This window comes from Heptranchias perlo, chromosome 17, assembly GCF_035084215.1.
Source record: "Heptranchias perlo isolate sHepPer1 chromosome 17, sHepPer1.hap1, whole genome shotgun sequence".
NCBI lineage: Eukaryota > Metazoa > Chordata > Chondrichthyes > Hexanchiformes > Hexanchidae > Heptranchias > Heptranchias perlo.
Window position 1 is genome coordinate 56,157,606 of NC_090341.1, and position 15,379 is coordinate 56,172,984.

Consider the following 15,379-nt stretch of genomic DNA (forward strand, 5'->3'; position numbering starts at 1 on the left):
TAGGCGGTGTTAGTTGAAGGATAAATATTGGCCAGGGCACCAGTTTACAGGAGGTACATTAATGGCATAGCTGTGTGTATTTGTACAATAGTACTGCAGCAATGAGCGTATATACACCAATACTGTATCAGTGGGACAAACTTATGATCGAGCTGGGTATCTGGATGTAATTGGGGGTGGGGGCAGGGGGGGGGGGGGGTGGTGGTGGAAGAGGAGAACGGGACTGTGCAGCCAGCCACGAGTCTACAGGGGCTATCGTACCTTTTCTAAAGGTGTTTTTGGGTTTGATCACTATTCCTGTATAGTGGGAACCAATGGTCATATTACTCTCATTCTCTACCTGACATCAACCTATTCCACCCTTTGCAACTTATTCAACCCTTTGTGTTGTGGGGTTTGTGAATCAGAATGTTTTGTGGGGTTCCCGCCCTAAGCAGAAGGCATACATCACATGCTCTGACAGGCATATGTCTCAAAGCTATTTAACCCATGTTTAAAGTGGGAGGGTGTTAGGGTTTTGCCATACTTGGGGAGGCATCTTCTCACCATTAGCAGCAATAGTTGTACTACTCTCAGTTGACTCACCACTCCTAGGACAGGCCTAACACCCAGGAGTCTTAAATGCTGGTCACAGGACCTCTGATCACTTCCTAAAATATATGGATTTGGAGCAGGAGCCATAGAACCAAAGAAATTACAGCACAAGAGGGGGCTACTTGTCCCATTGTGTCTGTCAACACTTTGCTAAAGCAATCCAAAACCAATCCCACTGACCCACTCTCTCCCCTGTATCTTCCTCTGCTTCAAATATTTATCTGCTTTTCCCTTAAAAGATGTAATGGTCTCCGCTTCAACCATTCCCTGTGGCAAAGCATTCCATGCTCCACCAATCCTCTGCATAAAGAAATTTCTCCTAACCTCCCTCTTCACTCTCTAAATGACAATTTTACATTGATGATCTCTTATCACTGACCCCCAACCAGAGGAAATAGTCTTTCCTTGTTCACCCCATCAACAACAACTTACATTTATATAGCGACTTTAACGTAGCAAAACATCCCAAAGCACTTCACAGGTGTGTTATCAAATAAAATTTTACATCGAGCCACAAAGAAATATTAGGACAGGTGACCAAAAGCTTGGTCAAAGAGGTAGATTTTAAAGGAGCAGAGAAATAGAGGGGCGGAGAGGTATAGGGAGGGAATTCCAGTGCTTAGGGCCTCGGCAGCTGAAGGCACAGCCACCAATGGTGGAGCGATTAAAATTGGAGATGCGCAAGAGGCCAGAATTGGAGGAGCGCAGAGATCTCAGAGGGTTGTAGGGCTGGAGGAGGTTACAGAGATAGGGGGTGAGGCCATGGAGGGATTTGAAAACAAGGATGAGAATTTTAAAATCGAGGCATTCCTGGACCGGGAGCCAATGGAGGTCAGCGGTGATGGGTGAACGAGACTTGATGCAAGTTAGGATACGGGCAGCAGAGTTTTGGATGAGCTCAAGTTTATGGAGGGTGGAAGATGGTAGGCCGGCCAGGAGAGCATTGGAATAGTCAAGTCTAGGGGTAACGAAGGCATGGATGAGGGTTTCAGCAACAGATGAACTGAGGCAGGGGCGGAGACGGGCGATGTTACGGAGGTGGAAGTAGGCGGTCTTGGTAATGGAGAGGATATATGATCTGAAGCTCATCTCAGGGTCAAATAGGATACCAAGGTTGCGAACGGTTGCAAAACCCTTCATAATTTAAAAATGTTCTATTAACCGACTCTACTCCTGTTCTCTACGCCCCAATTTATAAAAGCCAAATGCTATTGCCTTTTTTTAATGCCTTTACCTACCCTGCATTCACTCACTCAGGAAATTACACTTTTGAGTCCCTAGGTGAGTGGGTTCATCCACATCCTTACAGTGTCTTTCCAAAGAATGTATATTCTTATTCCTTGTTTTTCCTCCTAAAATAGAATACCTCAAATTCCTCCACATTAAACATGTCACATATCGGCCCACTCCACTAACCTATCTATATCCTGTTGAAATATTTTACAGTTCTCTTTACTGTTTGCTAGACCCCCTAATTTTGTGTCGCCACTGAATTTTGCTCCCTCTGCCCAAGTTCAAATCATATATAAATATCGAGAACAAAAGTGGACCCAGCACTGATCCCCGGGGTACACCACTTCCAACCCTTCTCAAATCCAAACATCAGTTAACCCGAACTCTTTGCTTCCTGTCTGCCAACCATTTTTCTGTCCATGCTGATACACTCCCTCTTGGACCAAATGCCTGAATTTTTCTAACAGTATCTCCTGTGAGATACTTCACTTACCTCCTTCTGAACATTCACATGTTGCATATATACTGCATTCCCTCTACCTAGTCAATCAGTCACCTCTTTTAAAAAAAAATACAACTTGCCTTGAACAATCACTACTGACTGTCTTGGATTAATCCATGCATTTCTAAATGCACCCCCCCCCTAACAAGCCCCGATCTTTCCCTCCCTCCCGATTGCCTGGCCCCCTTTCTCCCCCCACCACCAAGCTCCAATTTTCTCGATTGCCAGGGACCGTCCCCAATGCCTTTAGGTGAAGATGGGAGATACTATGTTGGAATAAGATTCATTGTTGCTGGAGAGGAGGATGTGATTTTTTAATATATATGTTTTTCGGACATGGGCGACGCTGGCAATGTTGCATTTATTGTGGGCATTAAGAGTTAACCACGTAGTGTGGGACTGGAGTCACATATAGGCCAGATCATGTAGGGGTGGCATGTACCCCTCCCTGAAGCAGCGGTTGGGTTTTTATGATAATCTGGCAGCTTTCACGGTCCTTTTATCTGCTGCCAGCCCACAAATTACCATACTTAAGTTCAATTTCCGAACTTGCCCTGGTGGGATTTGTGACTGACAGTTTCCTATATGGATAAGATTTTTTTTTAAAAAGGGGACTTATGCACAGTACCACAATAGCTCACTATCTGATCAGCTGAATGCAACCAAACCTTATGATACACTGTGACCTGTGACACATCAAGAAATTGGAAAGTACATGCAGGAGAGGCTGATGTGGCAGCGCTATTAGAAAATGGGGAAACTACTGGTTTTACGCAGCTCGCACAAACCTTAAACTGTATGAAGGCTGGTGTCGTGGGACATTTCCTGCAACCTCCAGTCCCAATGTGTATCTCTCCGTCGTCATGGTTGAGAGAGGGAGGGGGAAGAGGAGAGGATGGAGGAGTGGGAGGAACACAATATAATCAAGGGGTGCCCATTTCTTCACATTATTTCAAAATCTCCGCTCAATGGGGAGACGGGGACAGCCGGCAGAGGAAGAGGGGATGGAAGAAGAGGAGGGGGACATATGGTGGAGGAGAGGGGGTAATGGTGGACGGAAGAGGATTTGGTGGCACTTGGCCAGAGCTAACTTTCCTCTCAATGGAAGGGGGACCAGCAAGAGCTACAGCCCAATTCTATCTCCATGGGGATGGGGTTGTTTAAGCATTTTTCTTCTTATTTTGGGGGGGGGTGCGGTGATCATTGCAGAGAGTAGGTTTTCAGCTGAGGGCGAGGGGCTGGAAGAGGCACAAGTGTTTCTAACTTCAGTTCAATAGGGGAGGGGGGGGTGTGTCAAGCTTTTTTGCTCAATGGGATGAAGGGAGCCAGGGGGTACATGAGGATCTTCCTTTCCCACTGTCTGCCCAAGGTCTCCCAGTTTCTTACCTTGGTTCGTAGAAAAGGCCAGAAGGTTACTGCTCTCCTTCATTACAGATGATTCATCTCTTCAGTTCCCCCTTGGGAATCCAATTTATCATCCCTGGCTTCCGCTGAAAATTATTCCGAAATCTCCACTCAGTGGATTGGGGGGGGGGGGTCCCACCTCTGTTCTGTGGGTTGGTGATCTTTGCTGAAGGTCAGGTTGAGGGGTGATTCTTGCTCAATGGGTGTGTGGTGGGTGAAGGAGATGAATTTTCCCATCACTGGCTGGTGGGATTGGGAGAAGGAGGGGATCTTGGCTCTGTGAGGGAGCATTCTTTTCTGAACGGGGTGGGTTTTGCACACTGCTTTAGGGAGGAGGGCACAATTTCTGCTCAGCTTTCAAAGTTGAGACTGTCAAATGCTGTTCGTCTGTCTGTGTGTACGGTTGATTTAAAATTAGTTTCTCCTACAGTCATCTCAAACTGTGCTTCGTTCCTACTGACAGGTTTATTCGCTTGAACAAATCGAGCATGGTGCTGCAAAAGTTACGAACCAAGTTCCTCTCTTTTCACTGCCTCTTTGGTTGACCTTCCTTTTTGTTTGCATCTGGTGCAGATGTGAGTTTCTGCTTTACTTGAAGTCGGCTATTTCTCCCGAACGTATACTCCTCCCGTCACCCCTCATTTGCGCGTTGATTTCAGGAGACTGGCAGGCGTACTTTAAACCACCGAGCTTCCCTGAGTTTCGCTTCAATAATTTGCGCCAGCAAGCACATTGTGATCGCTTTACGATTTTCCTACTTGGCTCTTTTCTCGTGCACCTACTTCGGACGCTCGGGACCACAACTTTTTCTTAAACGGGGTACATTGGGAATTCGGATGGTTGAATAAGGGGTTAGCATGCAACACGTTCACAGACACAGTACCTTTCAAATCTTGAGACCACACCCCATTTTTATCACACCGCACAGACCAGAGCTTTTATTCACACTGGGCAAGGCTGATCCTGAGCAAGGTTTGATCTTATCAGAACTGTTTCTGGCCTAGGAGAGGGGGGGTTGTAGAGAAGTGAATGCTAGAATGGCAGAACATTCTTTACCAACGTCTATTGCCTCACCTTTCAGAGTTTTCTTCAGATGAGAAAGAAGGCCACCAAGCCTCTGCAGGTCAAAGTAATCCACCTTCCCATTGAAGAAGAGCTGAGGAGGGACGTAAGCATCTGGAAGCAGAAAAACAGGGTAACTCAGTACATAGCCAATGGGCAATGCGTTACCACTCCTTACACACCCAGTCAATGGGACACAACTCCTTACACACCCAGTCAATGCATCACCACTCCATTCGCACCCGCAGTCAATGGTTCACCATTCCTTACGCCCTTTTTTTCAAAAATCAAATTACCTGGCTGCAATGAATCCCGGCAAGTTTTATGATTGGATTGCAGCCTGCCCGAGACCCACACAGCAGAGGCTGGTGCCACTGTCACAAGTCTCATACAATATACAAGCTGATTGGTTTTTTTTCCCAGTGTAATTAGAGGAAGAACTTTGTGTCCCTAAAGTTTGGAGTAAAGGTGGTGGGTGAGTCCATGATAAAATAATTGAATAAGGGCTACATATGGAGTGGGAGGAGAGACCATGAAAGAATAATTAGACAAAGACCAAGTGAAATGGAGGTTGTAGGTCTCTGATTGAATCATCAGTCATGGGCTATGTATGGAGCAGGGGAAGGGGAGTCTCAGATAGAAAATACATGCATAGACTATCCGTGGTATGGGCTAGATGGACCAAATGGCCGTCGCTCGCTATTCTTATAGTACATAACTAGTGCAAACAGAGAAATTAACCAAAAATCAAAAGCAAAATACTGCAGATGCTGGAAATCTAAAATAAGAACAGAAAATGCTGGGAAAGCTCAGCAAGTGAGGCAGCGTCTGTTTCTTTCTCCACAGATGCTAACGTTTCAGGTCGAAGACCTTCAGTCAGATCTTTTGTTAGAGAGATTAACCCTTTGGAATCGAGTTGCAGGTTCTTATCTCTCTCAACCTGCAAGTCAGATTTTGACTATACTGCACATACAATTAAACACTGGTCCATACCTTCACTGAGTATCGCTGATGGATTCCTCCGTCTGTACTCATCCCAGTAACTTCGTAAAGCAGCAATCAGTCGGTGTAGGAAACAGACCATATACTCAGGAGGGCAAAGGATTGTAGGATTCTGTGAAGGCAGAGAACAATGTTCTGGCTGTTAACACAGAAGTAACATCGGCAGATAAAATGATGGCTGGCCAGAGAGACAATTAGGGTCGCCAGCTCTGGACAGAAGTATTCCGCGAGGCCGAACCCCGCAGTGCCTGTAAATGTTATTGCATTTACCTGCAGTTGAGTATCTTTGATCGTAATTTCACACCAGCAGCTGTTGGTTCCAAGCACAGGGAGGGCGGGAAAGAGGGGAAACCGAGGGCGGGGGGGGGGGGCAGGGGGAGAAGGGGGGAAACCGAGGGCGGGGGAGAAGGGGGAGAGGAAAAGGGGGGAAACCGAGGGCGGGGGGGAGGGGGAGAGGAGAAGGGGAGAAAGCAAGGGCGGGGGGAGGGGAGAGGGGGGAAGGGGAGAAAGCAAGGGCAGGGGGAGGGGGAGAGGGGGGGAAGGAAGAGGAGGGGAAAGAGGGAGGGGGAGGGGAGGGGGAGGGGAAGAGAAGAAGGGGAAACTGAGGGTGTGGGGAGGGGAAGAGGAGAAGGGGAGGGAAGAAGATGAGGGGAAACCGAGGGCGAGGGGGAGGGGAAGAGGAGAAGGGGGAAACAGAGGAGAAGGGGAGGGAAGAAGAGGAGGGGAAACCGAGGGCGGGGGGAGGGGGAGAAGGGGAGGGAAGAAGAGGAGGGGAAACTGAGGGCGTGGAGCAGGGGAAACCGAGGGCGGGGAGGAGGGGAAGAGGAGAAGGGGGGAAACCGAGGGGGGGGGGGGGGGGAGAGGGGGAGGGGAAGAGGAGAAGGGGGGAAACCGAGGGGGGGGAGGGGGGGAGGGGAAGAAGAGAAGGGGGGAAACCGAGGGGGGGGGGAGGGGGAGGGGAAGAGGAGAAGGGGGGAAACCGAGGGCGGGGGGAGGGGGAGGGGAAGAGGAGAAGGGGGGAAACCGAGGGCGGGGGGAGGGGGAGGGGAAGAGGAGAAGGTGGGGGGGGCGAAGAGGAGAAGGTGGGGGGGGCGAAGAGGAGAAGGTGGGGGGGGCGAAGAGGAGAAGGTGGGGGGGGCGAAGAGGAGAAGGTGGGGGGGGCGAAGAGGAGAAGGTGGGGGGGGCGAAGAGGAGAAGGTGGGGGGGGCGAAGAGGAGAAGGTGGGGGGGGCGAAGAGGAGAAGGTGGGGGGGGCGAAGAGGAGAAGGTGGGGGGGGCGAAGAGGAGAAGGTGGGGGGGGCGAAGAGGAGAAGGTGGGGGGGGCGAAGAGGAGAAGGTGGGGGGGGCGAAGAGGAGAAGGTGGGGGGGGCGAAGAGGAGAAGGTGGGGGGGGCGAAGAGGAGAAGGTGGGGGGGGCGAAGAGGAGAAGGTGGGGGGGGCGAAGAGGAGAAGGTGGGGGGGGCGAAGAGGAGAAGGTGGGGGGGGCGAAGAGGAGAAGGTGGGGGGGGCGAAGAGGAGAAGGTGGGGGGGGCGAAGAGGAGAAGGTGGGGGGGGCGAAGAGGAGAAGGTGGGGGGGGCGAAGAGGAGAAGGTGGGGGGGGCGAAGAGGAGAAGGTGGGGGGGGCGAAGAGGAGAAGGTGGGGGGGGCGAAGAGGAGAAGGTGGGGGGGGCGAAGAGGAGAAGGTGGGGGGGGCGAAGAGGAGAAGGTGGGGGGGGCGAAGAGGAGAAGGTGGGGGGGGCGAAGAGGAGAAGGTGGGGGGGGCGAAGAGGAGAAGGTGGGGGGGGCGAAGAGGAGAAGGTGGGGGGGGCGAAGAGGAGAAGGTGGGGGGGGCGAAGAGGAGAAGGTGGGGGGGAGCGAAGAGGAGAAGGTGGGGGGGGCGAAGAGGAGAAGGTGGGGGGGGCGAAGAGGAGAAGGTGGGGGGGGCAAAGAGGAGAAGGTGGGGGGGGCAAAGAGGAGAAGGTGGGGGGGGCAAAGAGGAGAAGGTGGGGGGGGCAAAGAGGAGAAGGTGGGGGGGGCAAAGAGGAGAAGGTGGGGGGGGCAAAGAGGAGAAGGTGGGGGGGGAAGAGGAGAAGGTGGGGGGGGAAGAGGAGAAGGTGGGGGGGGAAGAGGAGAAGGTGGGGGGGGAAGAGGAGAAGGTGGGGGGGGAAGAGGAGAAGGTGGGGGGGAAGAGGAGAAGGTGGGGGGGAAGAGGAGAAGGTGGGGGGAAGAGGAGAAGGTGGGGGGGGAAGAGGAGAAGGTGGGGGGAAGAGGAGAAGGTGGGGGGAAGAGGAGAAGGTGGGGGGAAGAGGAGAAGGTGGGGGGAAGAGGAGAAGGTGGGGGGAAGAGGAGAAGGTGGGGGGGGAAGAGGAGAAGGTGGGGGGGAAGAGGAGAAGGTGGGGGGGAAGAGGAGAAGGTGGGGGGGAAGAGGAGAAGGTGGGGGGGAAGAGGAGAAGGTGGGGGGGAAGAGAAGGGGGAAACTGAGGGCGGGGGGGAGGGGAAGAGGAGAAGGGGGGAAACCGAGGGCGGGGGGAGGGGGAGGGGAAGAGGAGAAGGGGGGAAACCGAGGGCGGGGGGAGGGGGAGGGGAAGTGGAGAAGGTGGGGGGGGCGAAGAGGAGAAGGTGGGGGGGGCGAAGAGGAGAAGGTGGGGGGGGCGAAGAGGAGAAGGTGGGGGGGGCGAAGAGGAGAAGGTGGGGGGGGCGAAGAGGAGAAGGTGGGGGGGGCGAAGAGGAGAAGGTGGGGGGGGCGAAGAGGAGAAGGTGGGGGGGGCGAAGAGGAGAAGGTGGGGGGGGCGAAGAGGAGAAGGTGGGGGGGGCGAAGAGGAGAAGGTGGGGGGGGCGAAGAGGAGAAGGTGGGGGGGGCGAAGAGGAGAAGGTGGGGGGGGCAAAGAGGAGAAGGTGGGGGGGGCAAAGAGGAGAAGGTGGGGGGGGCAAAGAGGAGAAGGTGGGGGGGGCAAAGAGGAGAAGGTGGGGGGGGCAAAGAGGAGAAGGTGGGGGGGGCAAAGAGGAGAAGGTGGGGGGGGCAAAGAGGAGAAGGTGGGGGGGGCAAAGAGGAGAAGGTGGGGGGGGCAAAGAGGAGAAGGTGGGGGGGGCGAAGAGGAGAAGGTGGGGGGGGCAAAGAGGAGAAGGTGGGGGGGGCAAAGAGGAGAAGGTGGGGGGGGCAAAGAGGAGAAGGTGGGGGGGGCAAAGAGGAGAAGGTGGGGGGGGCAAAGAGGAGAAGGTGGGGGGGGCAAAGAGGAGAAGGTGGGGGGGGGAAGAGGAGAAGGTGGGGGGGGAAGAGGAGAAGGTGGGGGGGGAAGAGGAGAAGGTGGGGGGGGAAGAGGAGAAGGTGGGGGGGGAAGAGGAGAAGGTGGGGGGGGGAAGAGGAGAAGGTGGGGGGGGAAGAGGAGAAGGTGGGGGGGGGAAGAGGAGAAGGTGGGGGGGGGAAGAGGAGAAGGTGGGGGGGGGAAGAGGAGAAGGTGGGGGGGAAGAGGAGAAGGTGGGGGGAAGAGGAGAAGGTGGGGGGAAGAGGAGAAGGTGGGGGGAAGAGGAGAAGGTGGGGGGAAGAGGAGAAGGTGGGGGGAAGAGGAGAAGGTGGGGGGAAGAGGAGAAGGTGGGGGGGGGGAAGAGGAGAAGGTGGGGGGGAAGAGGAGAAGGTGGGGGGGAAGAGGAGAAGGTGGGGGGGAAGAGGAGAAGGTGGGGGGGAAGAGGAGAAGGTGGGGGGGAAGAGGAGAAGGTGGGGGGGAAGAGAAGGGGGAAACTGAGGGCGGGGGGGAGGGGAAGAGGAGAAGGGGGGAAACCGAGGGCCGGGGGAGGGGAAGAGAAGGGGAAAGCCGGGGGGAGGGGAAGAGGAGAAGGGGGAAACCAATGGCGGGGGGGGGGGGGTGGAGGGGAAGAGGAGAAGGGTGAAGGGAAGAGGAGAAGGGGGGAAACCGAGGGCGGGGGGTGAGGGGAAGAAGAGAAGGGGGGAAACCGAGGGCGGGGGGGGAGGGGAGGCGGAGAAGGTGGGAAACCGAGGGCGGGGGGGGAGGGGAGAGGGGGAGGGGAGGGGGGGAGGGGGGAGAGGGGGGAGGGGAGGGGGGGAGGGGGGAGAGGGGGGAGGGGAGGGGGGGAGGGGGGAGAGGGGGGAGGGGAGGGGGGGAGGGGGGGGAGGGGAGAGGGGAGAAGAGGGGGGGGAACAGAGGGCGTGGCGGAGGGGAACGGGGGAAACCGTGGGCCGGGGGGGGGGCGGGGGGGAGAGACGAAGAGGGGAAAACCAGATTCCACCAGTAACACTGGTAACTAACAGTAATACTGATAACTCAAATTCCCTCAATCGATAGTAACACAATAACTCACTGACAATCTCTATGTAATTAATAGTAGTAGGTCTAACGGCCTGATATCCTACCTGTAACTAGTAGTAATCCTATAACCCGTTGATATTTACCCTGAAACCATAGCCAGAATCCCCCTGCACTGCACAAGGTGCCGTCAGGCTCCCCAGTTGATGCCACTTTTAATAGGCTCCATCTCTCTCTGTCTCTTGGACTCTGGTTTGGACTCAGGTTCCGTCTGAAGGTGAGAACTCTGAACTGGGAGCCTCAAATGTAAGGAATCGTACAACACCAGGTTATAGTCCAACAATTTTATTTTAAAATCACAAGCTTTCGACATCACCGGCATCTCCATATCATGGGAGCCTCAGTCAGAGCTGATCTGAACTTGGACTTCACATGTCAAAACCGGCCGGTACAGACCGACCTGAACCAAACCAAGAGCGCGCACAAAGGGCAGTGGGCTCAGTGTTTGGGGCTTTTCTCACAGGTTACATCGTCCTGAACTCTGCTCAGCCCCAACATTTCTAAACCATTCCCTGGGCTCAGTCTCAATAAAGGAGAGTTTTCATAGAATTATAGAAAACTACAGCACAGGAGAAGGCCATTTGGTCCCCGGTGCCTGTGCTACTGTTGGCGCTCTCTCACATAACCCCAATCCCCCCAGATCCTTTTATATTCTTCTCTTTGAAATATTTATCTTATTCCCTGCGTCAATAGTCACATGTGGTGAAAGATCCCACAGTCTAATAGCCCTCAGTTCAAGAACCTTCCTCCTCCCTTCCCCCTTGGTTCTTCCAGTGAGAATCCTTGATCTCCATTCCCTAGTTCCCCATTCATCCACCAGTGGAAACAATCTTTCACTATTTGCTCACAGGTTTCACTCGCTCCTTTACAGGCTGCCCTTCTCTCAGTGTTGCTCCCACTCATCATGTGGTTGCTGCTCCTGGCTTTGCAGGAAATGCTGGTCCACATGCCCATGCCCACTCCATTTCCCAGTGCCCCTCTCTTCCCCTGCCCAAGCCCCATTCTCCCGACCCCCATTCCCCAGTCTGCTTCTCTCTCCCAGATCCCCAATCCTGTCTCCTCTCTTCCCGAGCCCCAATACCCGACCCCACTCACCCCCTCTCCACCCGAGCCCCAATTCCCTGACCCCTCGTCCCTGTTCGCTCTCTTCCAACCCAACCTCACATTTCTCCCTACTCCGTCTCTCATTCTCCTCCCCTTGAAACACTCCAGCTCAGAATCCTTGAGCTGGAGTGCGAGTTGGAGACACTCCGACACATGAGGGAGGGGGAGAAATTTCTGGATAGTTTTCTCCAGAGTACAATCACACCCCAGAGGAAAGCTCAGGTACTGGAAGGGGAGAGTGTGACTGTTAGTCAGAAGGGCAGGGGGAACCAAGGGGAGGCAGAGAAGGAGGTATCGCAGACACTGGCCCTGTCCAACAGGTACAATGTACTTGCTACTTGTGAGGGTAAGGAGGCAAGCTGCGGGGTGGACAGCCAGAATGCTAACCCTGGCATCATCGAGCAGGAGGCAGTCCAAAGGGGGAAGGAGAATAGAAAGGTTGTAGTCATAGGGGATTCGATAATTAGGGGGATAGATAGCGTCCTCTGCAGTTGCAACCATGAGTTCAGGAGAGTGTGTTGTTTACCTGGTGCAAAGTTCTCGGAGCAACTAGAGAGGAACTTGGAAAGGGAGGGGGCAGATCTTGTTGTCATGGTTCATATTGGGACCAATGACAAAGGGGAGAACAGGGAGGAGGTCCTGTTGAAGGAATATTAGAAGCTAGAAACTAAATTAAAAAACAGGACCTCACGGGTGGTAATCTCAGGTTTACTACCCGAGCCATGTGCTAATTGGCATAGGGATAAACAGATCAGGAAGGTGAATGGGTGGCTGAAAGACTGGTGTGGGAAGGAGGGGTTCCATTTCATAGGACACTGGCACCAGTACTGGGACAGGAAGGAGCTGTACCACAGGGATGGGCTCCATCTCAACTGGACTGGGACCAAGGTCCTAGCAGAAAGGATAAATCGGGTGATAAATAGGACTTTAAACTAATAAATGGGGGGGGGGGGGGGGGGAAATCAGTCAGAAACAATAGTAAAAATTATAGTTTAAAGATTTTAATAAAGGGATAAGAGCAGAGTTCAGGTTACAAACAGTGATATAGATACTCTAGGTGAACGGAATACTAAAATAACTAAAGTACTTACAAGAGGACTGGCAAATAAGAAACATGTTAAGTTAAACACTGCGAGAATGACAGCATTAGGGCAGAAAGATAGGTTAGGGTCTCTTGCCTAAATAAGAGTTTTATATACTAACGCATGGAATACAAGAAATAAACTGAGTGAATTAGAGGCTCAAATACAGCTTAGAGGGCACGGCGTGGCCATTACTGAGACACGGCTGCAAGTTGGTCATAATTGGGAGATAAATATTCCAGGTTATAAGGGCTTTAGAAAGGATAGCAAAACAGGAAGAGGAGGAGGGGTAGTCTTATTGATTAAAGATACTATTACAGCCTTAGTAAGAGAAGATATAGGTAACGGAAAGAAATCAGCGGAGACTCTATGGTTAGAATTGAGGCATGAGAGGACTTAAAACTGTAATGGGAATTGTCTACAGGCCTCCTGATAGCAACTAAGTAGCAGAATGTATTAATTCAGAGATTAGAAAGGCTTGTAGCAAAAGCAGAGTTCCTTTCATGGGAGGCATTAATTTTCAAATAGATTGGGAAGAGCAGAGTAGCTCAAGTCAGAAAGGTAATGAATTTCTTTGAGTGCATTCAAGATAGTTTTCTGGAGCAATAGGTCTCGAACCAACAAAAGAGTAAGCCATATTAGTTTAAATAATGAATAATGAGCCAGACTTAGTTAATAATCTAACAGTAAGGGAACATTTATCTAAGTGATCATTATATGATCAAATTCAATGTTAGATTTGAAAGTGAAATACGGAACACAGTTATTAACATTCTAGATTTTGGTATGGCTAAATTTAATGGGATGAGACAGATACTGACCACAGCAATTTGGTCAAAATTGTTAATGGATAAAACTACAGCAGTGGGAGGTGTTCAAAAATAATTTAGCTTAATACAGGACCAGTATATACCCTTAAGGGGCAAGAGCTCTACTTACCAAATAAAACAGCCATGGTCGACAAAAGAGGTGAAAGATAACATAAATCTAAAGGAAAGAGCCTACAAAAGTGCAAAGAATAGTGTAGATCGAAGGGACGGGGAGAGATATAAAGAACAGCAAAGGAAGACAAAAAAGATCAAAAGAGCTGAAAAAAGGGACTATGAAAAGGAACTTACAAGGGATTTCAAAATTAACACAAAAAGCATTAATAATTATATTAGAAGAGAAAGGGTGTTCAAGGGTAATGTGGGCCCTTTAAAAACAGATGCTGGTAATATTGCAAATGAAAATAAGGAAATGGCAGACTCGGAATAATTACTTTGTGTGTCAGTCTTCACAGTAGAGGAAGAGGATAATATACCTGACATTCCAGGGAAACTAATAATAAATCAAGGACTGGAACTCACTAAAGTTAACGTAAGCAAGAAAACAGTATTAGAAAAAATAACGGCACTAAAGACTGGCAAATCCCCAGGACCTGATGGTTTCCACCCCAGGGTCTTAAAGAAAAGTGAGGAAATTGCAGATGCTTTAGCCAAAATCTCCCAATGCTGTCTCGATTCAGGAACTGTCTCTTCAGATTGGAAAATTGCAAATATAATTCCATAATTTAAGAGTGGTGAGAGAAACCAGGAAACGACAGACCTGTTAGTCTAACATCTGTTGTGGGGAAGTTTAATTGGAATCTATAATTAAGGACAAATTGACTGAGCAAGAAGAGAAATTTGAGCTGATTAGAGAGAGCCAACATGAATTTCTAAAGGGTAGGTCATGTCTAACGAACCTAGTTGAATTTTTTGAGGAAATAACTAAAGTAGTAGACAAGGAAATTTCTATTGATGTAGTTTAGATGGACTTCCGGAAGGAATTCAATAAGATTTCACATAAGGGACTGTTAGCTAAAATTAAACCCCATGGTATCGAAGGCAACTTATTGACCTGGTTGGGAGATTGGTTTGGCGGTAGGAGACAGAGAGTAGGGAGAATGGGTATGTATTCGAATTGGAAGGAAGTGACTAGTGATGCGCCACACGGATTTGTGCTGGGGCCTCAACTATTCACTATATTTATTAATGACTTAGATAACACAAGAGAGAGCCATATATCCAAGTTTTCCGATGACAGAAAGATCGGTGGCATAGTAAGTAATGTGGACAGGAGCATAAAATTACAAAGAGGCATTGATAGATTAAGTGAGTGGGCAACACTGTGGCAGATGGATTTCAACGCAGGTAAGCGTGAGGTCATCCATTTTGGACCAAAAAAGGATAGATACGAGTATTTTTTAAACGGTGAAAAGCTAGAAACAGTGGAAGTCCAAAGAGATTTAGGGGTCCATGTAAACAGGTCACTAAAATGCAGTGGTCAGGTACAAAAAATAATCAAAGAGGCTAATGGAATGTTAGCCTTTATATCTAGAGGGCGAGAAAATAAAGGGAAGTTTTGCTACAGCTATACAAAGCCCTGGTTAGAACACATCCAGAGTATTGTGTACAGTTCTCAGAAAGGATATATTGATCTTGGAAGGAGTGCAGCACAGATTCACCAGAATGTTACCAGGGGTCCAATGGTTAGATTGTGAGAGGAGATAAACTAGGTTTGTATTCTCTGGAATATAGACAGTTATGGGGTGATTTAATTGTGGTTTTTAAGATTTTGAAAAGAATTCCTCCCCTCTTTGCCCTTTACACTGTTACAATCCCAGTCTATATTGCGATAATTGAAGTCACTCATTATCACTACTCTTATAGTTCTTGCATCTTTCAGAAGTCTGCTTGCAGATTTGCTCCTCTATCTCCTTCCTACTATTTAGTGGCCGATAGTATATATCCAGTAGCAACTTCAGGAAAGATATATTGGTCTCTGATGTAACAGGCTGAAGGGGCTAAATGGCCTCCTCCTGTTCCTATGTAACAGGTTCGAGGGGCTGAATGGCATCCTCCTATTCCTATGTAACAGGCTCAAGCTTGCATCTGGGTACGGTAGCATAGTGATTATGTTACTGGACTAGTAATCCAGGGGCCTGGACTAATAATTCGGAGTCATGAGTTCAAATCCCGCCACGGCAGCTGGGGAATTTTAATTTATTCAGTTAATTAAATAAAATCTGGACTAAAAATAAAACTATCAATAACGGTGGCGATGAAACTACTGGATT

General features: G+C 50.5%; 1 protein-coding gene across 1 annotated transcript in view; it reads right to left on the reverse strand.

Annotated features, from left to right (window-relative positions):
* LOC137334324 (E3 ubiquitin-protein ligase RNF123) overlaps positions 1-15,379 on the reverse strand; it is a 370,362-nt gene that overhangs the window by 288,022 nt on the left and 66,961 nt on the right. The window contains exons 20-21 of the mRNA XM_067999016.1: positions 5,789-5,909; positions 4,808-4,909 (exon numbers count right to left, since the gene is read on the reverse strand). Of these exons, the coding sequence (XP_067855117.1) occupies positions 4,808-4,909; positions 5,789-5,909 (223 nt within the window). The remainder of the gene's footprint in view (positions 1-4,807; positions 4,910-5,788; positions 5,910-15,379) is intronic.